Genomic DNA, 27,054 nt, shown 5'->3' with positions numbered 1-27,054 from the left:
TCCTTATAGGCTTTTTTGGGGATTCCACTACATCTTACAATGTACTTTGTAAACTCACTGTATCTGCACAAATAAACCAAACCAAAATCAATCATTTCAGGATGTATAATTTGATGTAATGGGCCCTTTTGTTCTTCTAATTTATGGCAAGGCAGTAATATGACAGCAGATAGGACCCTGTTAGTGGCATCACAATGTTTACCCGCACACAGTTGGCTTTCAGGGTCCTGAGGTTCATACTGATTATCTTCCAAGGGTCATTTTGAATTTCAGTAGTCACTGATAAACATAGGACGCGTTAGAATGGGAATATATTTTATTTGCGGTTTGCTGTTTGCATACTTTGCTTTGCCTGGAACCTTACGTGGAGATTTGGCTTTCCGATGCCCAAGTTGTACAGCGGAGCGTCTGGCTTTATGTCCCAAAGTCACAGCAGCATGTACAGAAATAGTACGAGAGCCTGGTTGTGGCTGCTGTCCACTGTGTGCCCGGCTGGAGGGGGAGCTTTGCGGGGTCTATACCCCGAGGTGTTCCGGCAGCCTGAGGTGCTACCCGAGCACAGACTCTGAATTACCTTTGCAACAACTCATCCACGGTTTAGGACGATGTGGACAAAAAGTGGATTTGGATGTCACAACAACTCTGGACCATGAGGCTACAAATGGTAAGTTGTTTTGGGAAAAAGTGTTGAAAGGGGGAAGTTAAAGTTAAAGCTGCAGATTTCACCAGACTCTATACCCTCTCTCAACTCTACGGAGCATTTTAGCCTCTTTCAGCTCATTGTTTTGGTTTCACAGACAACAGCTTAACTGTTTTGGTTCAGTCTCACTGTTCTCATCAAAATTGTTTTCAGCAGCAACAGGCAGCTCTAACACCAAAAGCTGACAACTAGCCGGTCCACATAGCTGGTCAACATAGTGGTATCTCACAATCTCATTCATTCGGTCACTACCCAAAGCCCATGACCATAGGTGAGGGTTGGAACATATATTTACTGGTAAATCGAAAGCTTTGCCTTCCAGCTCAGCTCCCTCTTCACCACAACGGTCCGGTACAGCGCCCGTATACTTGCAGATGCCGCACCGAACCGCCCGTCCATCTCCCGCTCCATTTTACCCTAAATCGTGACACGACCCCGAGATACTTAAACTCTCTTGCTTGGGGCAGTAACTCACTCCCCACCCGGAGGAAGTAATCCACCGTTTCCCGGTAGAGAACCATGGCCTCAGACTTGGGAGGTACAGACTCTCATCCCGACCGCTTCACTCTCGGCTGCAAACCGCCCCAGTGCGTGCTGAAAATCACAATCAGCATATCCAACCTGTCTTAATCTGAAAATGCCCCATTCATAATAAAACCTAATTCAGATTATCCAGACGGAATATGCAGTTTACATGACCTGTATCAAATTTAGAATATTGGAATATTCACAATAATAGTGGTATATTAATGTGCATGTAAACGTAGTCAGTGTTATTCTCTAACAGTGCAGCCACAGCTTAAAGTGATTTAATACTACTGTACAGAGTCTGCATAATCATTTTTTGGAGATTGAAAGAGTGGTCCACTGCCAAGTACTCACTGTAATTCAATACAAAGCCTTCCAGTATTCATCAGGTATTGTGTAACATATTAATTAATATTCTGCATGGCTGCCAGCATCACCAAGCCAGCTAGTTTCGACCCGTCATCACACCTGAGCATGAAGTTAAAACAGTATCCCTAAAGTAAAGACGGAGAAGCTGTCACAAAATATTTAATGTCAGAAAAAACACATCTACATCAAACGTGAAATGTCAAGCTTTGCTCTCCCACATTACAGTTATTAGGGACAAAGGGTCACTGTTGATTCCTGAATATGAATGTTGACATGTGCAATATGTTTGGCAGCCAGTAACAGGCTCACATCTGTGTGCATAAATAAGCAGTATCCCTCAGATGAACCCGTAACATGTCTGTAACCCATATCCTCAAAGCTCTCCTATTGGGAGTGCTTAGTTTTGACAGGATGTTGTTTATGGTACTTGAGGGAAGCGATATAATACACATTTGAAAATTAAAAACTGATTGAATTGTGAACCTTGTCACATTCTGTACATATAGAATATACAGCACCACAGACGCCCATCAGAATGTTTGGAGATGTCCATGGTAACAGGTGCAACCTAATTTCTCAATCAAGCTGTTTTTATATATAATCACTTTGGGTCATCTCTCTGAGGAATGTATTTCATAAGTTCTTGGACTGAAATATTTTCAGACAATAAAAGACTCAACAGAGGAGGTTTTTTTCAGTTGTTTTTAAGACTCTTTGAGGTTTTGTTGGGAGAGGGTAATAAAAACAAACTCAATCCCACACCCCTGTAACTTTAGCTAAGCGTGATCAACTTGCCTGCGCCCTCTGCTGTGATTTGCCATCTTTGGTGCTCAAACTAGTTAGAACGCATAAAGGAAAAGCTGAAAATGAGCAACAGATCAAACTGTGGTTTGCCCTAAGTTCACTGTGTTATACTTGGCTTTTCAAGCATGAGCAACTACATGCTATCAGATGTCAACATATGTGTCCTTTGTCCCCATTAAAATGTACATTTTGGGGTCGTTTCCTGTAGTTGGTCGAGATTACGTTCTCACTCCTAACTGATCACTTGAAAGGGAACAGAGACTTCTATTTTTAGGGATTTGCTTGTGGTTATTTGGTGTCATTCTGAGTTCAAATGGCCTTATTCTCACCTGCCTGAGCATGACGCATGACGGCCTGAGTAAACAGTCCAGAGTTCAAATCAACCACTGTGGCTTTGTCTGGTGGGAGCACACTTCATATCCCCTTATAATTTTGACATCATTTAGCTCTTTTACACTGCTGATGTCATTAACGCGGCATTTACCGCCTCTGCTTCTCCTCCTCCTCCTCCACACTTTGTGGCAACAGTACTTCTGCAAAATTTCCACATTGCAAAGGTGAAAGAAAACGGCAACCCAGATGATTCAAATCCGTGGCATGAATTCGTCCAATCTGAAAATAGCGTGTAATATTAGAAATGGCACCTCATCTTCAACGTTTCCACTTGAACTATTTTTGCAGTGGGAATCGACTTGAAAATGTTCTCTCAGTCATGGTCCACAAAGGTTTCAGTCTGGTGATGAGTGTTTGGTTGAGCTTCAGTCTCCAAGTGAATCAAAATGTTTCCTTGCGTTTTAAACATGGATAAAGAAAAGGATTGCACGGTCTCTTATGGAGTTCTATCAGTGATATGGATGCATTATTATACAATGATGTTTGCATTACCCATTAATGTCATAATGTACTTTACTGCAGGGAAGTTCTGTTCAGCACAACTCTGTGTTCATTTACTTGAAAGATGGAGACCCAATACTTGTATTTCACAACATTATTTTAAGTCCACTACCATAGACTGTATTTAAGAAGTGGATGTAGTCACAGTGATGTCACCCATTGGTTTGTGGACTGCCGTTTTGAAGCCTCGAGTGCAGCATTTCTGCCGTTGCCACAACATACAGTAGTCCGGTCTGGGAGCTGTCCGTGTTTTCATCTTAGAGCTTTAATCAATTGTGTTTTCAGTTCATGAAAGTTATATATAACCTTTTTAGTCGCCTGAAAATGTCTTGTTCAGGGTTCGGTTGTTCCACCCTCTTGTGTCACTTCTTGTTGCAAAAAACAACAAGGCGACGGCCAAAAAGCCGAACTCGAAGTTTCAAAAGTCCAAAAACCAATGGGTGACGTCATGGCGACTATGTCCACTTCTTATATATAGTCTATGTTTGCAACCAGAGGAGTCGCCCCCTGCTGGCTATTAGAAAGAATGCAACTTTAAGGCACTTCTACATTGGCTTCACTTTTCAGACCCGGAGGTGGCCCACTGTCCACTACCAGCAGTTGTTGGACATTTAATCACTCAAATATTTGTGAGGGGAGAGTTGTTTTGGAGGCCTGAATAATCATAGTAATTGGATTAAACTTAGTTGGGCAGAATCAAATCTAGCTACCATTTGAAAAACGAGCAAAAAAAGAAGTACCAAGACCACGAAATCCTAAAAGCATTCTAAATACATAAACAAATTTCCATTTGCAGATTGGATAGATCCACTGTTGGTAAGGGAGTGAAATATAATTGCACTTGTAGCAGTTTGAATGCTGTATATTGGACTGTGATTGCTATCCATCACGGTAGTCTGTACTTGATATCACTGACAGAACCTCCTCAAAATAGTAGCACAGAGTTCAGCTTAATAGTATATCCCGTTACACTGCAAACCAGCCAGAGTGCATGACATTAAAGAGGCAACTGTAACAAAACAAGTAATAGCGTTAATAAAAAATCAAAGGAACAAGAGCAACATGAAGCCTTTTTCACAGCAGACATTTTGACTTGTCATAGCAAGAAAAGCACAGGTGTTACTAATAACATTAATGATGGCTATTCAAGTGTCCCAGTCAGCCATGACGGCGTGTCAGTGAGCCAGCCAATACCAGGACCCCGAAAGTGAAGCATCTAGATGGAATTCAGCAACCATTCATTTTATTATTTACCAGTGATTTTCCTACTGTGACATGTCAAAATGTCTTCTATAAAAAAGGCCTACTGCTGCAGTGAAACTGTGAAAAAAGTCACATGGGCGAATACAAAAGTTTAGGAGCCAGACTTAAAGATTCACTATACGATATTCAGAGCATTAATATAGCAGTAAACAACTTGCTATGTAAAGATATAGAGGAGTAATGTCTACCTGACCAGAGAATTCGACAGCTCTGCACTGCCAAAAAGTTCTCATCGCAATTCATCACATACGGCTGCTTTGTCACGCCCCTTGGCGTCATTTTAGGTTTAGGCAACAAAACCACTTAGTTAGGTTTTGGAAAAAGCGACATAGTTGGGCTTTAAACTACTATGTTTATAAAGTGAATTAAACTGAACGTTGTGAACACGGGCTACGAACAAACAGCTGATTGTAACGTGAAAGTGAAATTTAACGCACGGGACACGAACTGCTGTCTCCTGGATGAAAGCCTTGTGTTTGTTGGACCGATCCTCCACCCTCCCACCCACCCTGTGTGTCTCTTTTGGCTCTTTATACTACGTCGCCATAGTCAACTCTGGCGTACTTTCCCTGTGCGTTTACTACTTTTGTGGACGGGTTTATATTGTAGTTAATGGAAAGCCCGGTGTGTCTCATACCGGCGCTAAAGGGTGTCTTTTGCGGCGGGATCACACACCGACAACCGTGACAAAGCCTCGGTATTTGACGCCCTAGGACTGAGAACGGGCTGGTACTGCGCTCATTTGGCGGTTACAGCTGATAACGCCGTCCCGACCGACGGCGTTCGGGCGGAGGCATAACGCCCACCCTCCGGTTCCTTCCCAGGTAACTCTGTTAGCTCTGTCAACACTGTTGTCCTTGTTTTCACTGTTACTGCTGTTAGCACCGTCGCCATGTTGAGAGCCGTGTGGAGGCAATACATATGCTTTGAATATTGTATTTAGCACCTTTAAGCCTTTAAGCCTAGCCTTATTTTAATTAATGATATCGATCAGGTAATGCTATGCTATGCTCATGGTAATTCCCTTACTTTAACCCTAAGTGTTTTTAACTATACATTGAACATTTACTTACTCACATGCTACACTATGACCTTTTCCTCAAGTCCAACTCACCACTATCTGGTAGGAGAAGGGCATGTGTGTATTCTTTGCTATCTGAACTAACACAGGCCACCAATCCTCTACTGACAACCCCCCCCCCCCCTCTCCAGCCAATAGGAAACCGCTGTCCTGTACAATCCTTGTTTGCACTTTCCTTGCACATCTCTCTGTCTGCTTCTCTCTCCTTTCTTTTCTTGTGTTGTCGGCGGTGACTGCCCTTGTTGCCCTGCAGGTGATCCTCTGCTGAGACACGCTCCTTCTCCCTCACTCACACTCTTTAATTACTCTAGTAATGTGCACACACACACATCCACAGGAAAAGGTGAAACCATAAGAGATCACTTTGGGTGGGAGATGCATGTCGGTGCCTGCAATTCTGAGAAAACTGCCCCTGAGGTGTTAATAGGAAGCCCTGCCTCCTTCGTGCTAATCTAACAGTTCATGTTGGAAAGTCACATGTTGCATAACATGATTACAACATCAATGAGCTTGAAGTTAATATCACAACAAGCTAGGTACATTCACTTAAGTACTCTAATTAAGTACAATTTCGAGGCACTTTAATCAGCAGTGTGAAATTAGATTTTATGCTATGCTTTCTACTCCACTGCAGTTCAGAAGGAAATATTGTACTTTCCACAATATTTACCCCACAGTGATTATTTTTTAGTTACTGTATATTAAAAATTAAGATTAATAAAACACATAATAAAACATATACTATAATTAATTTATCAATCATAATGCACTGTTATAGCACACAGTATAATTCAAATTAGCTCCTTCTCGGCCAATGTTACTGCAACATTAAAATTCTGCATCTGTTTATGCATCAGTAATAAATCTTTATATTGCAATATAATGCTCGAAATAAGGCCATAGCTGAGTTTTTACTGTTAATATCTCTATTGGCCTACTTTGAATGAAATAAAAATGTATATAAATGTAGTTTTGCTACACTTATTTAAACTTGTAATAACTGACTTTTGTGGGCAGCACAACAAGCCAAAAACACAACACAGACGCATTATCACCGTATAAAGTTATAATGGTGACCATGCAAACAAAGGGTTTCTTTGCTAGTTGTTTGCTAGCAGGCATGCAGAGCAATATTAGCATCTTTTTAGAGTTGTATTTCTGGCCACCTAGCACATGTACGTTCAATATTAACTCCTTTTAGATCGGTTTGCCTCCAATGATTGAATAGTGCAGTTTAAAGGGCCAGTGTGTAGCATTTCGGGGGATCTATTAGCAGAAATATAGCTAATATTCACAACTATGTTTTCTTTAGTGTATAATCACGTGAAACTAAGAATCTTTGTGTTTTCGTTAGCTTAGAAAGAGCCCTTCAGATCTACATAGGGAGCGGGTCCTCTTCACGGAGTCCACCATGTTTCTACAGTCGCCAGAACAGACAAACCAAACACTGGCTCTAGAGAGAGCCTTTCGTATTTTTATGTTACCTGAAGGCCACCGTAGTTCTCCGACACGCTTGTGAAACTGCGGTAACATGAACTGCAGAGTGCAAAACCGTGGTACCACCAGCTGCCGCTGCTCCTAAAGTAGTGTTATCATGGTAAGGATGACCTCTGAGCGAGGCAAACGGCGTTACCACGGTTTTGCACTCTGCGGCTCACGTTACCGCCGTCTTGGGAAGGGAGGAGTGAGCGAAGCGGTACTCAGTTGGTTGCAATCTGCAACCACACCAGTAGATTACACATTGTCTATTTAAAGTAAAAAATCTCAATACTTTACACCACTGACAACAACTGGCAAGACAAAATACGTGAACAATGACATTTATATGTCATTTTTGGGAAGGGACTTCTGTCTATTGGTTGCAGGTTCATTATCATTATTATTGGTAGTAATTTGTCACAGACTCACAGACAGATATTTATTCATTATTTTTTTAAGCATGTTATACTGTGTCAGTCATAATTAGCTGTAGTTTTATTGTTATATCATTATACTTGGGCTATGCATCTTTTATAGTTGGCCTATAATAATCCAATAATATTCCAACTGGGACATTATAGGGTTAATGTGGTGTGTTTGTAGTGTTAATACTTAAAGTGCTTGCCTGTGTTATTTGTAGTCTTGCTATATAATATATTATATACCTGACACCTGAATTTCCCTCCGGGGATTAATAAAGGTTCATCTTATCTTATCTGATCTTATCTTATATAGGATGTCTATAGAATCAACAGCAGCCAGACAGACAGGCAGGTATGCATGCAGAGCTGAGGTGTGTGAGCTGTTCATTTAGGTTTTAGGAGCAGAGTCCCAGTAAAGATGCTCCTACATATTATACAGAGACACATTCTGAATTTATACAGTGAATAAAAGATACTAGGAGATATTGGGTTTTGGGCTCCTCCTTGAAGAATATTTGAAGGTTTTTCACTTAAAACTATTCAATTTTACATAATTTTTACCATTTTGTATTATTAATTAAATCATTATTTTGTATTATTTATCACAGCCTTCATTTGAACATTCAATTCTTCTGGAAATGTTTGTCCTCTAAAATCATATTCTATAAATCAAGTAGCAGATTCAGAAATCTTTTAAATAACGTTTCATTGATTATATTTGTTCACAAATAAAAAATACAGCTCACTAATTATTTTACAAAAAGGACGTGAACATTGTATCGATAAACTACAGCACCATCGGTTTTCACCCCACTCCCCCTCCCTCGTGCCATTCGCTTGTGAGAAGTTCCGGTACGCAAGGAAAAATCATGGTACGCCAAGGAGTAAAATGTAGAAATGCCGGTACTGCGTATACCGGTGAGTACCGGCCCACTTCGAGCACTGGTTCTCTGCAATACCACACTGGAGTGCACGTATTGTCTTTTAAGTCTGACAAACACTGTATGAGCTCCAATTGGCAACAGTTTTCCCTTAAAACTACAAAGGCATTTGGTTTGGATGACACACTCGGCCACATGGATGCATAGCAACATCAAGAGTTGAAAGAACTAGCTAACCGTAAAAGGTTTGAAGGGGGATCTCTGGCTGGGCAAAACCTTCTTCATTATTCAATTGCTTTTTGTCTGTTTGCCAGCTGTAAAGTGTTTGAAGTGGTCAAGCCTTGAGAGGAACCATTTACACTGACAATGGTTTGAAGTACTGTAAAGCCACTCTGTTGGCTGTGGAGGCACAGTTAAGTTTCTTGAGACACAGCTTCATTGTATACAATAACAGGGCAAATGCATTAATGCTAAGCAACTCTGGAAAGACATTACTCATTCTGTGCAGTGAGAGAACTGTGAAAGCATTGCTCAAAGGCAATACCCAGAGCCAACAGTCCCAACAGCTCGAGACAGGTAGTTTCTATGGCACTGAAGACAGAATCAACAACACAGTATTTAGATGACAGCTGCTGGCTAAAGATGTGTTTTGTTTTGGGTTTTTTTCTCCCTGGAACATGCTGTCATGAGTTCCTATAAGTGTCTATAGAAAACAGGATCTTAAACATAAACTATAGAAATAAGTTGGGATTTTTTACAACCTGTCTATAGTTGCATCCACTGTTGTCTTTTGAAAGTGTCAATGCAGTGTACTCGCGCAGGGGGAAGAAAAACTATATCCCTTTTTAGAGCAACAGACGTTTAAATGAAATCATTAAATCAAGCCCTCTTTTGAATATGTTTAATGTGTTCTGCAGAAACTCTCACTACATGTGAGAGATTCTTCCACTGTTTGTGAATATCTCAACTTGGACCGAGATTCTAAGCTTGTGTGCTCAGCTGGAGGTTGGAATTTATGACTTTTGGCCATCGCTCACACACTGTACAGAACATGTAACACGTTTCGTCAAGTCTTGTTTGTGGCTGCACAGTTTTAACTGTTTCTAATTGGATTATCAGATTGGAAAGATTTCCCTGTGTGTCTTGAGTCACATAAAAACATACAGAGGAACACAGATGCACTGTCAAATTTGGTGCTTGATTGATGGCAATGTCGGCTCAAGCCACCACTTAAATCCAGAGTGAGATGTCTCGTCAAATATTGGATGGATTTCCATGACATTTGGTACAAACATTCCAGCCGATTAGACTGTTGTCAGGCTGTTAATAGGCGTTATATAAGTCGCTATAAGCCCCATAGATGTGGGTCAGTCGGGGCCTACTACACCAACTAGTAGGTTTTATCATCTATTCACATGGTAGATCACCGAAAGAAGGTATAAAAGAACACGACAGTGACCTCTAGCGACCCTAGTAATTATGACAGGAGCAGAAGTGGAAGTCAGGTGCTGTACTGTGAAACTCCATATTAGGTGGAGGCCCGGGACGATGGATGTGACTGGACTGGAGTTCGCATTCCCGTGTGAAACCAACACTGTGTAGCTGTGTTTTTAACCCAAAACATAATTTCTTTCCCTAAACTTAAAGCTGCAGAAAGTAGAATTGGAACAAATATGTTTTAAAAAAGTTTTTTTTATAAAACTGTCACTATATCCTGACAGTAGTGCATGAGACAGGTAATCTGAAAAAAAAATCATGTGCCTCTTTGTCCTCCGGTGTCTTCCAGTGCTCCTAATGGCATCTGCAAGATTTCACAGACCGGAGGAAAACCACCAATCAGAGCCCAGCTGGAGCCTTGCTGTCTCTGAGCAGCTGTCAATCACTCGCGAACTCCGATCAAACGGTCAAGCTAGGCAGCGCTGATCAAATATCAATCAATATTCTGTTACTGTAATGCTTATTTCTCGCCTCAAATGTTTTCAGAAACATCTTGTAGTGTAATGTCTAACTGTAAAATGAGTCATGTTGAGATAAGTTGAGGAAATATCAAGCACCGCCCACCAGCCGGAGCAAACTTTCTCATTTTACAGCTAAACAGTGCACTACAAGATGTTTCTGAAAACATTTTATGCTATAAATAAGCATTACAGTAACCAAATATTGATTCATATCTGATCAACGCTGCTTAGTTTGACAGTTTGATCAGAGTTTGCGAGTGATTGACAGCTGCTCAGAGAGCTCGGCTCCTATTGGATGTTTTCTTCCGGTATGTAAAATCTTGCAGATGCCATTAGGAGCACTGGAGGACACAGAGGAACATGATTTTTTTACCTCTCTCATGCACTACTGTCAGGATATAGTCACAACTTTTTTTAATCATATTTGCTCCAATCCCGCCTACTGCTGCTTTGAGGCTAAACGTGAAAACAAATGTAGACGCCACACTTACTTTTACAGCTGGCAGAGTGTAGACCAAAAAGTACGCGCAAAGACTCGCGTGAACACGCACGTAAACATTTCAGAAGAAGGTGTCATAGCATGTGTAAGGAGCTCTGAAGATTCACTGGGGGGGCCTTTCCCTCTCGGGTGTGATTTACAACCTCGGAGTTCTGCTCCTGTTTTTATAGCGCTAATTACAGACACACACACACTCTCTCACACAAAACATACACGTACACACACACAGCCTCTGGCAGGCAGATTAGGCACCCAAAAATCCTTACTCAGCATGAAAAGCCTTAATCAGAAGTGCTTCCTTACGAGTCTGGACTCACCACCAATGACTAGCAGTCGAGCTCAGCTCTGTAATTCAGTCACCGCTTTCCTGTTGAAATGTGTCAGACAATCTCAGATCATTATGTCTGTGATGACTATGCTCATAAATGTCTACAGTGTCTTTGTATCTGTGTTTTTACAATCACATTCATTGTGTGCACAGAGTAGGTCTAATTTTTTTTGCCATTCTACTTTGTTCTAGATTAATTTGTTATCTTGTTATTTGTGTTTTGTCTCTCCTGTCTCCAACAAATGATGAACATGCGTTGCTATAACATCAGCAGGAAACCAACTCAGAGTGACCCCACCGCTCTGAGGTGACCTGTGCAAAACTGCGTCACAAGACAGCAAATGATCTCGTTCACGCTGTCGCCGTAGTAATTACAGCCGTTGCAGCGCCTGACTGTCCAGTATAGAATTAGTGACATGAGGTATGAGGGACACAGGATGCCTTGAGGACACAGAACGACTTTGTCTTCTAATTCCAGGATTAAGATGACTTGTAAAAGGGCCTGTTATTAGATGGATGTTGGGTTTTAATAGCAGTTTGTGATTAAAGAATAGATACATGTAGATGAATGTGCGTGAGTATTTTAGAAAGCAGCAGAGATGGTGAGGCAGTTTTGTGTGTGTGTGTGTGTAACATCTGTCCATTTACGACATAAAAGACATGACTCTTTAATGCTCAAAGAACTGACTCAGCATGCGCCTTTTCTGAGAGCCACCAAAGCATTGAATGTTACACTGGGATTATAACCAGAAAGAATGCAAAAAGGCTGAATAGAGTGCTACAGGAATGAGTCCTAAAACCCTGAAATGAGTTAGCATTTTAGCACTTCCTGTTCCCTTAAGGTCTGTGGTTAACACAAGCTTAAGAGAATGTTTTGTTCTACGATACATAAAATACATCAATTTTCAAGCCTAGACGTGCCTTAAAAAAGGCAGTTGCTTACAAGTGGCTAAATGAGTCTATTAAACGTCATGAGGCCGACTCGTCCGCCTTTACAGCCTCGTTGTGTTTACTCGTGTTCATGCGTCTGAGGTGTAGTTCGTTTATAGCCTAATGTTAGCTTTTCACTTCTGCCGATTGCATTCACACTTCAAAAATCTTAAACGTGGTGTTCATTTGTGGAGATTATCTTGCTGAACAAAACGCGTAAGTATCATAAACGTTTGTTTGCCACAGAGTTTACTTTCTGCAATAATCCAAAACCATATGGAAAAATCCCATTGGCTTTTTGTCAAGGGAACCCAAGGCGATGCTAACTTCCTGGTTGGCCTACAAAAATGCGTCATCCCTGGAGCACTCAATTAGCTTTGAATAGAACGGGAAGTCTGTTTTCAAGAGGGCCTATAGGCAGAGTTTATGTACAGATGCTGCCGATTAACTGTGTGTGTGTTTGTCTAAATGTAGAGGTGCAAGGGACCGAGAATCCAAACACCAAAAGACCTGCCATGGAGGCGTGGTTTTGGATGGAGTCCGCCAGGCAGCAACACCTGAACGAGCGCAAAACCAAGATGAAGACGAATCAACTAGAGGACCCTCGAACCCAGAAAGTGCTACAGGTCAGATCTAAACCTTCAACTATTTTTGAGTAACAATTGAGGATTAACTTCCTCACAATGTATTACTTAAAGGAACAATGTGTAGCATTCAGGGGGATCTATTGGCAGATATGTAATATCATATTAATAAGTATGTTTTCATTAGTGTACAATCACCTGAAAATAATATGGCTGTCAAAGTTAACACGATAACAACGCGTTAAAGCAAATTAATTTTAACGCTACTAATTTATTTAACGCATTAATGCAACTTGCGGTTTTAAGGTTGTCATGTTATACTAGCTTGTGGGGAAGAACGCTAAATGGCGAAGTTACTAAAACTGGCATGGCCATTTTCAAAGGGGTCCCTTGACCTCTGACTTCAAGATTTGTGAATAAAAATAGGTTCTCTGGGTACCCACGAGTCTCCCCTTTACAGACATGCCCACTTTATGATAATCACATGCAGTTTGGGGCAAGTCATAGTCAAGTCAGCACACTGACACACTGACAGCTGTTGTTGCCTGTAGGGCTGCAGTTTGCCATGTTATGATTTGAGCATATTTTTTTAAGCTAAATAGAGTACCTGTGAGGGTTTCTGGACAATATTTATCATTGTTTTGTGTTGTTAATTGATTCCCTATAATAAATATATACATACATTTGCATAAAGCAAGCATATTTTCCCACTTCCATGTTGATAAGAGTATTAAATACTTGACGAATCTCCCAAATATTCTATTTGTGATTAATTGCAATTAACTATGGACCATCATGTGCTTAATCGCGATTAAATATTTCAACTGTTAATTTTAATTTTGATTGAAAGCCCTAGAAAATAATAATTTATGTGTTTTTGTTTACTTAGACTGAGCCGTTTATAGCTACATGCGGAGCGGCTCCTCTTCATGGAGCCGGCGTCCATTTTTCTACAGTAGCCCAGAACTGACAAACCCCAAACACTGGCTCTATAGGCTATTCGCATTTTCACGGTTCCCCGTCAAACACCGTAGTTCTCCTACACGCTTGGCACACAGGAGACGTTTAAGTCGGTTGCAATCTGCAACCTCACCGCTAGATGCCGCCATATCCTACACACTGCTCCTCTGATGTAACTCAACAGCTGTAAAGCGGACATAAACTTCTTAGATTAAAGGTTCATTTTTATTATCATATGGGCTGTTTTAAAACATTTTTAAGGGCAAAAACAAAGGTGAAAGCCAGTAAATGTATTTGAAAAATGCGGTGTCTCACACATCACGATTGATCAACTGGATACAAAATGAAACACAAGTCGTCTGCCCTTATTCTGAAAAGAAATATATATACATTTGATTTGTTTGTATGGAAATATAACTGACACCAGTCCATTTATAAGCTGAAAGTCTTAAGTAGCTGACCCTGTTTGTTATTATAACACTCAAAACTTTTGCAACTCTATGTTGTAACCTCTCCCTTATTTGCTAGTTAAACAGGGACAGTCACAGATACTGAAGAAAAATCCCAACGAACCAAAACCTTAGTGTCTTTTTCCCCGCAGAAGCATCCCTGCTTATATTTTGTGTGTAGTACAGTTGGGTATGGCACAGTGCAGTGAAATGTCTGCCTATCAAAAGCAAGCAGTGACAAACGGTCAACAATATGCTGTGTGAGCAACATTGTCTGGTACAGTAGTGCCCTCCTCTGGGCACTCATTCACTCAAACAAGCATACGCACGTGCACAAACACTCATTCCCTGGGCGACTTGCCCTAACCTTAATCGTAACAACCGCATGCCTAATCACAACTCTCACCCTAACTTAATCCTCACCTTAACCAAAACCCAAGTTTCAACCCCAAACTTTTACGGCTTAGCTGGTGTGGAGGAAGTTTTTGTTCCCATGTTGGAGAAGAGTCCCTTGACTGTGTGAACACATTTTTGTCCCCACAACATGACTAAAACAAGCACACATGTATGTGCTTTCATAGTAGTGATATGTGAAAAGGTATTTGTTGACCGCATTCAATTGTTGTCCAAGAATGTGAGACAAAACAACATGCAACGAAGTGGTAATAATGTAGGAAATGCTGTGGTAGTTAGCGTACAGATATATGCTGTATATCTTCCTTAGCAAATGCAGGCCTTTTGTTTGAAACTGACTTCATGGTGATGTCTTTCCACTTTTAGAATTATTTTAAGCACTACCTCTGTGCATTCATTGACGCATTTCTAATTATGTGTGAAGTAAGTAGAAGCAACATTAGCTGAATTAAGAAAAGAGAGTTGTCTTAGCTTTAATAATTGCCCATAATGAGCATCTTCATGATGAAAAGTGATGTTGTTTTGCTCTTCACAGAGGAATGCGTGTTAATGCAGTATAGAGATTACAACTCCCCGCCCCCCCCCCCCCCCCCTTTGTATTCTTTAACACTCACTCCACATTTCCCAGTCTCAAACGCAGCTCCACAAAAAATAAAAACAGTTCCTGGAAAACCCTTTAATGGGGTGGCGTTACAAACACAGATATTTTTTTCTGTTTCATGCAAATGAGCTTTGGCCCCCAGGGGGGCTGCGCATGTTGAGGCCCATATATGTCTCAACATGGCAAACAATTATGTGCATTTGCTCATTTTCTCCCTCACTTAACTCACTCGCTTGCAGCAAAACAAAACAAAACAAAACAAAAAAAATCATAAGCGGGAGGGTACAAAACAATTGTTAAGATCATTAGAAGCAACAAAAGAGAGAATGCAGTAAAAGGATCCGTGCAGCTGGGCAGGGTGGGGGGAGGAACTTCAGACAGCTGGTGTCAAGCATGGATGCACTTCGTTGTGGTTGTTCTTGTGAGGTCAAATACTGTACGCAAAATACATGCTTAGCTGTCAGCTGGGGTCGTGTCAGATTTGTTGCCGTCATTCCTTGAATATAAACACAATTGTTTTAGTTAATTAAAAGTCTCCTTTGCGTCACATTCATGTTATTGTTTTCACACAAAGACCCTGTAATCTTCTGGATTTTTTTCTTTTTTCTTCATCTTTGGCCTCATTAAACCTTTTTTAGTGTAAATCCTTTAATTGAATTTTTCAATTTATATAGAGTCAAAACAACATACCAAACAACATAAGGTGCACAGCACATCAAACAAGCACATAAAACATTAAACCTTTTTTGATACTGCACTGCACTTGACTTGACAAATGTGTATGTAATCAAGCTAAACCTAAACATTTTATTTTCAACTTTATGGAAAGCAAATTATGGAAACCAAATATTTTTCATGGTAATAGATGACTCACATTTCAATGTGTCAATGAAACAGAAAAAAATAAAGTTAAAAAAAAAAATACTGTTCACCTATATATTGCAATTTTTTTTTACTGTTAAATAGTGCTGTTCATACTACACAACTTGCGGTCTTGTAATTGGGAGTCTTGAAGTCGTTGTGGTTTTCACACTGCATGGCTGATCGGCTTCAGGGGGTCACACACTACAAGATCTTTCTTTTTTGTCATGACAACATGTGAGAAATGCACGGTAAATGACGTGGTACCATACGCGAGACACATTACTGAGGTTGTTGTTGGCACATGTTCATAAAATAGCCCGTTTTTTACCGGTTACCACACTCTTTTTTTACTATTTATTCCTCTAGGTGCAACAACAACTTTGCTCCGTGTTGCAAATGCAGCACATACAGTAAGTTACTATTGTTACAGGCGACCCCTTAGCTGAACAGTACATGCATTTTTGCTTGGAACGAGGACTGTTGAGTTTTTTTCCCTATACTTCTCACAGCATATGAAGGGATCTCTTCAAGGCCAGTATGGAGAGAAGGAATAATTACAGCAGCCAACAACCCTTTAAAGCGAGGGTAGGCAGAATGTTTTAGGCATCATTGGGCAAAAATTCCACAATAACCTTTCAGCATATTGTAATTCAAGTGTTCTGAGAGAAAACTAGACTTCTGCACCTCCTCATGGCTCTGTTTTCAGGCTTTAAAAAAATCTAGCCAGTGACGGGAGACTTTCGCCAATCACAGAGCGAAAGAGAGAGCGTTCCTATTGGCTGTTCATTTAACGGAGGCAGCTGTCAATCACTCACAAACTCCGATCAAACGGTCAAACTAGGCGGCGCTGATCAAATATGAATCAATATTCTGTTACTGTAATGCCTATGTCTATCCTCAAATGTTCTCAGAAACATCTTGTAATGTACTGTTTAGCTGTAAAATGAGAAAGTTTGTTCCGGCTCATTTTACAGTACATTAAACAGTACATACATGATGTTTCTGAGAACATGCAAGAAATAGGCATTAGCGTAACAGAAAATTGATTCATATTTGATCAGCGCTGCCTAGCTTGACCGTTTGATCGGAGTTTGCGAGTGACACCAAAGGACTCAGAGGCACATGATTTTTTTCAGATTACTTGTCTCATGCACCACTGTCAGGATATAGTGACCGTTTTATAAACATATTTACTCCATTTCTATGCACTGCTGCTTTAAATATATATATGGCATGTTAGAATTTTGTGACATGAAATGGCCTGAACCTTTCCTTTAATATGAGAGCAGTGAGGCAGCAGAGAAACTGGAGGGTGCATGTACTGAGGTGTTGGTTCATGTGTGTCTTCATTATGAGAGAGAGAAAGAGAGAGAGAGAGAGAGAGAGAGGGTGAGAGAAGGAATCAAAGACAGAAAGTGTGAAAGAGCGAGCCAGAGAGAAAGAAAGAGAGTGCTTTTCATCCATATGTTCAGATGTGTGATAAGGTTCATGGCAGACTGCACCTCCTCCTGCCCTTCTCTCTCATCTTCAGCCAACTAATCATAAGACTGGACCTCTTTGATCCCACTGGCAGCCTGATACACTCTATGTGTTACAGTGAAGTGTGTGTGTATGTATGTGTGTGCGTATATACACGTGGATACTGTACATGGTAAGTGTGTGTGTGTGTGCACATCCATACAGCAGGACTAGTCTGCACTGTATTTATGTAGGTGTACATGAACATGTGTCTGCACAGGTCCGCATGTGTGTGTGGCCGTGGCCACCTGCTGAGCGGAGCAGTCTCGCCACTCATGTTCCACTCCACCAGACTCACATCAATAATACTGGCTGAACTTTCTGCTTGCCTAACTGCACCTCATAAAAATGTTAGCTATAAATGTGTGTATTTGTGACATTTTTACAAGACGCACAGAAGTATTTTATTTCTCCATTCTTTTTCTTGGACAGAGCACATTCCTTGGCCTCAAACTATAGTCAAACTTATACTTACTCTATTTCCTGTCTCCTGTTGATTCTATTTAATTGACCTGATGTCGTTTTTCTTCTGTACATATATATCTTAGGGGTGTCAATCGATTCAAATATTTAATCGCAATTAATCACAAATTAACCACTCATTTTTTTTTATGTTCAAAATTTACCTTAAAAGGAGATTTGTCAAGTATGTAATACTCTTATCAACATGGGAGTGGACAAATATGCTGCTTTATGCCAATGTAAGTATATATTTATTATTGGAAATCAATTAACAACAAAAACAATGACAAATATTGTCCAGAAACCCTCACAGGTACTACATTTAGCATAAAAAATATGACCCCTTTGAAAATCACCAATCCAGTTTTTCCTCGCCAAAGATTAGCATAAGTTTGGAGCATTATTTCGCCTCCTTTGCGACAAAGCTAGTATGACATGGTGGGTTCCTTAGGTTTTTCTAGTTTCATGATACCAGCATCTTCACTCTAGCTTTAGTCCGCTAAAATCTAAAAATTGCAAGTTGCGTTAATGCATCAAAGAAATTAGTGGCGTTAAAACAAATGTGCTTTATCACGTTATTATCGTGTAAACGTTGACAGCCCTAATATTTCTACATCTGCTTTATGCTTGTGCTAAATAGTTATTGTCATAATTAGTATTGGTGTTAATCATTTTCTCCTTTCTCGTCCTTTCAGAGCGCCTGTCAGCAGGAGCTGGACAAGGTCTTAGAGGAGATCTCCAAAATGACCTCTGAGGATAACAGAGGCCCGCTGGAGAACCTTTACGTTCTCAAATTTCCAAACTGTGACAGACATGGACTGTACAACCTCAAACAGGTGAGCCATGGACTCGTCTCACATCACGGCATTTTACCTGCACACACACACAGTTTGAGTTTGAGTTTTTCTGTGGGACTATTCTCACATTAGAAGCTCCCAAGCGTTACTAGAATGAACATGGCGGCGTTATCATTGAAAAACATGGTAAACATGACAAAGGGAAACGTGTATAATAGGCACAAAACTAATGACATTCATCAAACATCATGGTCAACAAATCGAGTGACGTACTTTAGGGAAACACTTTCAATTAGGAACTGAAGACACATTGTTTCAAAAACTCTTATCAATATGTTTTAAAATCTGCCAGCTAAAGTCCTGTGCATTCTGACCCATACATCCACCCCGACCTCCACCCTTTGCGCCGTTCGCCGCTCTTTATACTTTCCAATTCACAATTATGTGGATTACATATGAATTGATTTTGTGCTGACCATCACGAAAAAAATGTGAAATTTCTTTCTATGTATACGAATCAATACTTTCAATTTTGTGACTATTTCACTAACTGCTGTGTGACTGGGCTGGAAAAGGACAACAGGAGAAGTTCACAGGAATGTCTTCATATCAATACATATTGAGACTGTTGGGAGACAGGATCATGAGGAAATAAATCCAGGGAGTTTCACGTTGACGAAACCCTCTACATTCTCAGTACCAGTGCATCTCAGTGCTATTACATCATACCAAGCATTTTTACAATGAGCAGCCACAGGACTGGCATGGTCCACATGATGTCATCAATTTTATGCCGACAATATATACAGTATACCTATACTTCCTTGCCTTTAGCTATTTATCTGATGAAAAATTGCGGGCATAGCAGGAACTTCCCCAGAGCCCCAGAACTCCAGGGGTCCCAAAAGATGATAAGGGCCTGAAGGTCGTGCTTTATTATCACATGTTGAGGCCCTGTCTTGAAGAGGGTCCCTGTGTTTAAATCAAATTTTAAGGCAGGAACAGTGCTAACAGGGGGTCCAGCAGGCTCACTTTGGCCCCAGGGCCTTCTAGTTGCCGGTGGCCATGCCCATTTGGGTCTGTCTTTTCGTTTAATGAAGCTGCTGATCCAATCCGGCTAACATGTATGGATACGCACACAAGCACTGCTCTGTAACCAACTAAAAATGACAATAATAATTGTCTTGTGTGAAAGTGCCAAGGTGTAAATATGTACTGTCCCTAATATACATATATATATATATATATATAATTTTCCAAATTAGTTTTGATATCATAATGGCAACAGAAAAGAATTTATAGAGATTTGTTTTGAGTGTGAATTTGACCTTGGAAAGATAATACTTTTAAAAATCTGGATAATATTTGGTGAAGATTGGTAGAAACAAGAATAAATGTTTTGCCACTCTCTATATATAGTTCCACTGCCCTGATTTACAAATGCATGTTGTCGATACGGTTCGTGGATGCTTGCTGAACTGTCACAGTACAGGGGTCACGGTCCAGTGCGTGCAGCCGTGTCAATTGATGCATGTAGTGAGGAGCCAAAGTTCACAAGCATGAGTTCTGCCTAGAAACGTTTACCTGTATGAAGTTATGTGTTGAGGTTAGCAGATTGCAAGCTGATTGGCGTGCGAGTCAGTCAACCTATGGCTAGCGCAAGTGAAATGCCTTTGTACCATTTGACCACTATTGTTGATACAAACACCATCTAAACACACATTTATTTTACATGCTAGTCAAGGTCCCAACATTTCCAGAAATACCAGATACAGTATATCAGGCAGAATTTTAGGAAAATGTCAATAAAATGATGCTAAACACTGTATTTCGTACCTTTTTCCTTATCATTCATTCAAATTCAACTAAGATGATGTTTATTTCATATCAAGATCAGTGAGCTAATTTATGATATTCCAAACATCAAATTTTAACGCCAAAATGCACGGCAGAAAACGGCTGCTCTCTATATGGGCTGAAACTCTCAAGAATGTCACAATACTGGCCACGCCTCAATCAGTGATGTCACAGCAGGTGCTTTCCGTCCGCTGTCGAAGGTGAAACACCTGCCGTGACATCACGCGTTAAGGTTTGTTGACATGTTGTGACATGTTTGAGAGTTTCATAGTCCCATATTGAGCAGTGCAGCAGCCGTTTTCTGTTCCGTATGATTCACCGGTGACTTGTTTCACGAGGAAAACTCCAGCGGTTGCATGTTATCAGGTTTCAAATTCTGCTGGTAGTTACATGACCACTGACTTTGGTGATGGAAAAGGCTTCTGTTGTAATCAGTATGTGTTTCTCCCTTCGTTGCTTTTCCCTATTTACCTTTTTAATATCCCTCTCTCTCTCTCTCTCTCTCTCTCTCTCTCTCTCTCTCTCTCACACACACACACACACCTACTGTATCATTTTGTTTAATTCTCCCTTGGATTTCCCCTCTCTTCTCTTTCACACTGACTCTCTCACACACACACACACACACACACACACACACACGCACACGCACACACACACACAAAACTCTCTTGTATCAGTCTGGCAAAATCACCCTGGAAAAAAATATATAACCTCCCCCTCTCTCCCACCTGCCACAACTCTCCACACAACTACCCCCCCTCTGTCTTTTTTTTTATAAATTCACACACACCCTTCTCTTCCTTAATACTCTGCTCTTACCCACACACCCACCCACACACACACACACACACACACACACAGAAATGCGTGTGGAGATGTTGTCATCATGAATGAGGCAACAGCTTCTGAGCTCAAGGTTACAAGGCAATAAAACTGTTTGGCGTACTTCATGGGAAGACTTTTGTTAAGCCGAGGAACGAACTGTGCTTCCGACTGGGGGCTTGAATTTGAATTCTGCTCATCCATAGAAATCAGACAGAGGAGGACAAACAAGGTCACATATCCAGTGTTTTCTTACGAGGATAGTAGAGCAGAAAAGAAGATTTGAATAGGCGCCACAGTTTCCTAAAGCTGGGCTCTCAACCACTCGGCCAATTTTCATCACTGGTCACAAACAACAGCATTGTTTCGGACCCGAGTCCCCGGTTCCCAGGGAGGAACACTGTACCTCCACAACACTCGGCTCCCTTTTGGAGTTGTCCCTCCTTGTCGCGGGGTAATTACTGTAACTGTCACTTTTTTTGTTCTTTCTCATCGAAGGAAGAAAATGGAAAGTCTTTTCTTTCCCCCCAGCTCTTCATTCTTTTGGCCGTCCCCTCCGCGGCCGCCCCGCGTGCGCGGCGTAAACTGTGTCCACTTCAATTACGACCTCATTTCTGAGTAGAGGGGGGCTCTGTGGTGGAGGGGGTTGGGGGGTGGTGGTGGTGGTGGTGGTGGGGGGGGGGCTGGTCTACTGGCATGCCGCTGTTTGTGTGTCTGTGATGGCATGTGTGGCTGTGGATGGGTTGTTGGTTGTGAGTTGGGGGCATGACCTGAGGATGGGCTGTTATTGGGTGAGTGTTGTCCCACCCGAAACCATAGCCCTCACTCTCATCCAATGGCCCCCCGCCACCAGAACATCCACAAGCACACACACACACACGCACACACATCTCAAGCTACCGTACGCCATGCTTCATTAACGCACCCCCCTACTTCCCACTGTGCATCTTTACCCCTCCCTCTTTTTTTCCAGTGTTTTCCAACTTGTCTAGTTTGTGTTTTTCTTCCTTCTCTCCAGTGCAACATGTCCACCCACGGCCAGCGGGGCGAGTGCTGGTGCGTTAACCCCTTGACCGGAGTCCAGATTCCCGCAACGCCTAAAGTCAGAGGGGATCCCAACTGTAACCAGTTCCAGGAGGAGCTGAGAGCGATGCCCACGGAAGCAGCGTCTTATTAGCACAGCTCAGCACATCCTGTGATGGGGTTGGGTTCTCTCCAAAAATTACAAATCTGGGAGGAAAAATTGAAGAAGAATATTTGACAATTTGTCTCTTTTTTTTTTTTTTTTTTTAATTTACAAGGTTCAAGGTTAAAGTATACTAAACTACCTAAAGAATAAAGTCGGCATTAGTATATTTCACCTGTTGTCAACCAATCTCACGAAAAGTCCATCTCTCAATGCTTTCTAAATTCCCTAGCTTATCTGTGGGACTCAGACCCAAGCCTGTGTATTCCTAAAAAGAAATGTAATATTTAAAAAGGAGGCACAAATATATATCTTTTTTTTCCAAGTAACGTCCTGAAACAGCTGGGCACTGTCGTTTTTAGCAAATGTTAATCAAACTGAAGTGAATGGTTCATTTGTTGGGAACTATTTTTAGCTGTGGATTAATACACATTTGGTGTGCTAGTAAGTGTTTGACTCAAACTATAGTGCTTGTAATAAATCTCATTGTAATAAAGAAACCACCCAGTGCATTTATAGAGGAAAAAGTTACATAAGGTCTTGGATACTTGCCCGTAGGATCTTTTCATTGTTGCTTTCAGTCATTTCATGGGATTTGTTAACAACAGAAAATACATACTGTATAGAATATTACCAGCTTTATCCTTTAAAGCTGCATTAATTATTGTTTTTCTGTTTGTTTTTTTGGCCACTTGGGGGCAGCAGAACAAGCTGTTAACACATTTGACATATTATTAATTTATAGGCAAATATTCCAACAAACAACTGCCCATTCCAGCAGACACAGAGCAAAAGTCCTTTGGAGTTGTGTTTTTGACCCCCTGACAAAAAAAAGTCCAATATTCACTCTTGTTTTAACTCTCTTTGGATCTCCACCAACTCCTGAGAAAAAATATATGGCTCTTTAGCCGCTAAATGCTCCACTATGTTCGCTAACTTTGTCTGTCTGCTGCCTGGTGCTGTGCAGCTAGCGTAGACCTACAGTGGGTTTAGTGGGTACAGTGGGTATAGGCTAATGAGAGTGGTGAGACGGCACCAACACAGTAAAGCAAAGAAAATCAAAACAAGAGACTAAATGCTCTTCAGAGCTGAGGGGAACTGCAGAGTTGGGTGATAATTGTCTGTGGGTTTGTCTCTATGAGCGACCACTTTCACATTGCACAGAGTCATTTGGTCTGTAGACGGGTTTCTATGTGACGTCATCACAGAGAGATGCGTTCGCAGCTAGGGTGGCAGAAAGCACGGCATGTCTAGCAGAGCCAAGCTGCAAAGCAGAGACGACAAGGAGTTGTTTTGCAGTAGACTGCACCAACCGCAGTAAACATGGACTGAAAATGTTTAATAGTCTGAGGGGATCACATGCCTTTGCTAAAAACAGAAGGAGATTATGGATCCAGGCCTGGCGGGCAAAAGCATTCTAGTCACACAGCGCTAGCAAAGCAGTGGGTGGTCATGGCGAGATGTCACGCTCCACAGATCAATAAAAATGAACTGATCAGCAACAGTGTGATTGACCCACACTCTAAGGAAATATTTATATACATTTAGTGACTATGCCTTAAAACTTAATTACGGCTCCAAATTGCTGTAACGTTACGCGACTACGGTGGGGATAAGCTCACTCCGGCATGCCGTAACGTTACATTTTGAAGGGAAGACGTCTGGTAGACGATCAAGAAGCGGCCATGGAAGCTAACGTTTGTTTAAATTGGAATCAGACATATCTGCAATAATGTATTGACTTTTGGCGTTACGTTTGCGACTGAGGGCTAACCGCTAACGCAGCAACATGCTATTAAATAGAGAGCCGTCAGGTGTCTAAGTTTAACGTTCACCTGCCCAACATACAAAGAGCTGCTGTGTGACTGGTTTTACTAATAACAAGACCAAAATCCACACTTCCAGTTTTATATTAATGTTATACCTGTTGAGGAATCGCTAAAGAAAAAGTGTCTGGCGGCGGCCATCAAGTGAGGCTCACGTAACTTGAACTCCGACCGGATTGTCAACCAAACAGACCCTGACTCCCCCAGGTCAAAAATCACACTTAAGTCTGATCTAACGTTAGACATTTCATAACACGATTACGACCAGCTGCCAAAGCGGTTTTGCCCCCTGCATGCGCGCGCCACCAGTAATGTTTGTATAAAAGAAACCCGTCTATTGTTAGTATAGAAATATTGATTAGTGCAGCATTAAGGTTAAACCTACTAAGGCTTTTATTTGCATTCAAAGGACTTATACACTATATCACTAACTGTTATGATTTTGTATTTCTTTTTAGGTTACCAATGTAACATCTGTCCAGTACTACAGAAACAATAATTGCCTTGGCTTACTCTGCATTTATGTTTATCTCATCTACACTGAAACTGTTACATAAACCAATAAATAAAAAAACATTCTGCATACTTTTATTCACATGTGTTCATATGTTGACATGAATTTCAGATAAAAAGTAACTGTGACTTTGTGCCGAATGCTTTGAACATTTGAATGCTCACTTTCACACAGTGTTGCTGGATGCTTTACCCGCCTCAGTCAGCAGATACTCGTGCCAGATTTGATGCTATGCTAAGGAATTTGTACTTTAAGCAGACAAGCCTCTGGTGCACTTGAGCTGAGGTTAAACCTGCAGTAAGCAGAATGTTTTTGGCAATCACTGGGCAAAAATTCCATTTCAGCATATTGTAACTTATGTGTTCTGAAAGAAAACTAGACTTCTGCACCTCCTCATGGCTCTGTTTTCAGGCTTTAAAAAATCTAAAATCTAGCCCGTAACGGAAGACTTCACAGGTCATTTAAGAGAGAGAGCGTTTGACAATCACTCGCGAACTCCGATCAAACGGTCAAACTAGGCAGCGCTGATCAAATATGAATCAATATTCCGTTACTGTAATGCCTATTTATCTCCTCAAATGTTTTCAGAAACATCTTTTAGTGTACTGTTTAGCTATAAAATGAGAAAGTTTGCTCCGGCTGGTGGGCGGTGCTTGATATTTCCTCAACTGATCTCAATATGGCTCATTTTACAGCTAAACAAGATATTTCTGAAAAAAATATGTGAGAAATAAGCACTACAGTAACAGAATATTGATTCATATTTGATCAGCGCTGCCTAGTTTTGACAGCTGCTCAGAGATGGCAAGCCTCGAGCTCGTCTCTGATTGGTTGTTTTTCTCCAGTTTGTGAAATCTTGCAGATGCCACCGGAGGACACAGAGGCACAAGACTTTTCCAGATTACCTGTCTCATGCACTACTGCCAGGATATAGTGACCGTATTATGAAAAAACAACAACTTTTTAATCATATTTGCTCCAATTCTACCCACTGCTGCTTTAAAGACTCACGGGTGCTCCTTGAAATCCTCTGACATATCAAAGATGTGTATACACAAACCAGAGCTCATTCTAGTGCCAACACATTGTGTAAACTTGTTTCCATGAGTAGATATTTTGTAAGCAGGTAATTAAAATGTAATCACTGTCATACTTTTTCACTGATTGCATCTTGTCAAATTCCCCTGTTCATGCACCGACTTCGTTTCCTACATCGTTCGCTGTAAATTAATTCAAATTTGCTCTGACAATCTTTACTTGAGATGTAAAATCTGACACCATCTAAGTGGTTCTATGAATCCAGGCCTATCAGTTTGGTTAGCTGAAGAGAGCTGCTGTTGTTGTTGTTGTTGTTGTTTGTCAGCAGTTTTCCCATCAACACATGTCAACTCCAACCAAGTGTCACTTGAGAAAAATGACACTTGCGGTAATAACGCTGGAAACTGCTGCGCGGCATCACTGCTGTGTGTGCAGACACATGTGTGTGCATGAGCATATGTGTGTGTGTGTGTGTGTGTACCCATGTGTTGCTGGAGTTACAAATGAAGTGTTGACAGGAGCACGGATTGGGATGGGGGGGCTGACATTGACAAATGTGATACTAAGTGGGTAAAGGTGTCTATGAATAAACCAACCCAAGTACGCAAATGCACGCAAACACATACACATATTTGTGATGCACATCATGGTCTAAAGATGGCTAACCAACAGAGGTATGTAGGGGTGCTATTAATGATTCTGAATGCCCCTGACAAAACTGGATATTGGGACCATTGTGACAATGTGTCTAACTTTGTGCAGTGCTTGTCTCACTTTTACAGGCTGTGCTGGAACAATGGGCTGTAAGCAATCTACTGTTATTGTCCCTTAGACAGTCAGGCCCATCATCATGAGTGATGGATCACATGGAATGATTCTATCGCATTTCAAAAATTGCAGCCACTGTAAAAAACACACAGTGAGTTGATTATTCAGCAGATGCAGCATAATCAGAAAGTTGTGTTATATATATTTCATTCCTGCTATGATAATAGAAGTATTCGCAAGGGCTTGCATGCGACT

General features: G+C 41.0%; 1 protein-coding gene across 1 annotated transcript; it reads left to right on the top strand.

The window, feature by feature from the left end:
* The first annotated feature begins 219 nt into the window (after positions 1-219).
* On the top strand, positions 220-25,121 carry igfbp2b (insulin-like growth factor binding protein 2b). Its single transcript, XM_037790848.1, has 4 exons — positions 220-664; positions 12,611-12,762; positions 18,684-18,824; positions 22,486-25,121. The coding sequence occupies exons 1-4, from the start codon at positions 304-306 to the stop codon at positions 22,642-22,644; spliced, it is 813 nt and encodes a 270-aa protein (XP_037646776.1). The 5' UTR covers positions 220-303; the 3' UTR covers positions 22,645-25,121.
* Positions 25,122-27,054: the final 1,933 nt, after the last annotated feature.

This window comes from Sebastes umbrosus, chromosome 13, assembly GCF_015220745.1.
Source record: "Sebastes umbrosus isolate fSebUmb1 chromosome 13, fSebUmb1.pri, whole genome shotgun sequence".
NCBI lineage: Eukaryota > Metazoa > Chordata > Actinopteri > Perciformes > Sebastidae > Sebastes > Sebastes umbrosus.
Note: the sequence above shows the minus strand (reverse complement) of the source record. Positions and strands in the feature narration are given on the sequence as shown.

What these genes read in the sequence shown, in the direction of transcription:
- igfbp2b (XM_037790848.1), top strand. Translation starts at nt 304, where the DNA reads ATGGGAATATATTTTATTTGCGGTTTGCTGTTTGCATACTTTGCTTTG. An exon ending in GAACCCAGAAAGTGCTACAG is followed by an intron (nt 12,763 to 18,683) that starts GTCAGATCTAAA and finishes TCGTCCTTTCAG; the next exon opens with AGCGCCTGTCAGCAGGAGCT. An exon ending in GACTGTACAACCTCAAACAG is followed by an intron (nt 18,825 to 22,485) that starts GTGAGCCATGGA and finishes CCTTCTCTCCAG; the next exon opens with TGCAACATGTCCACCCACGG.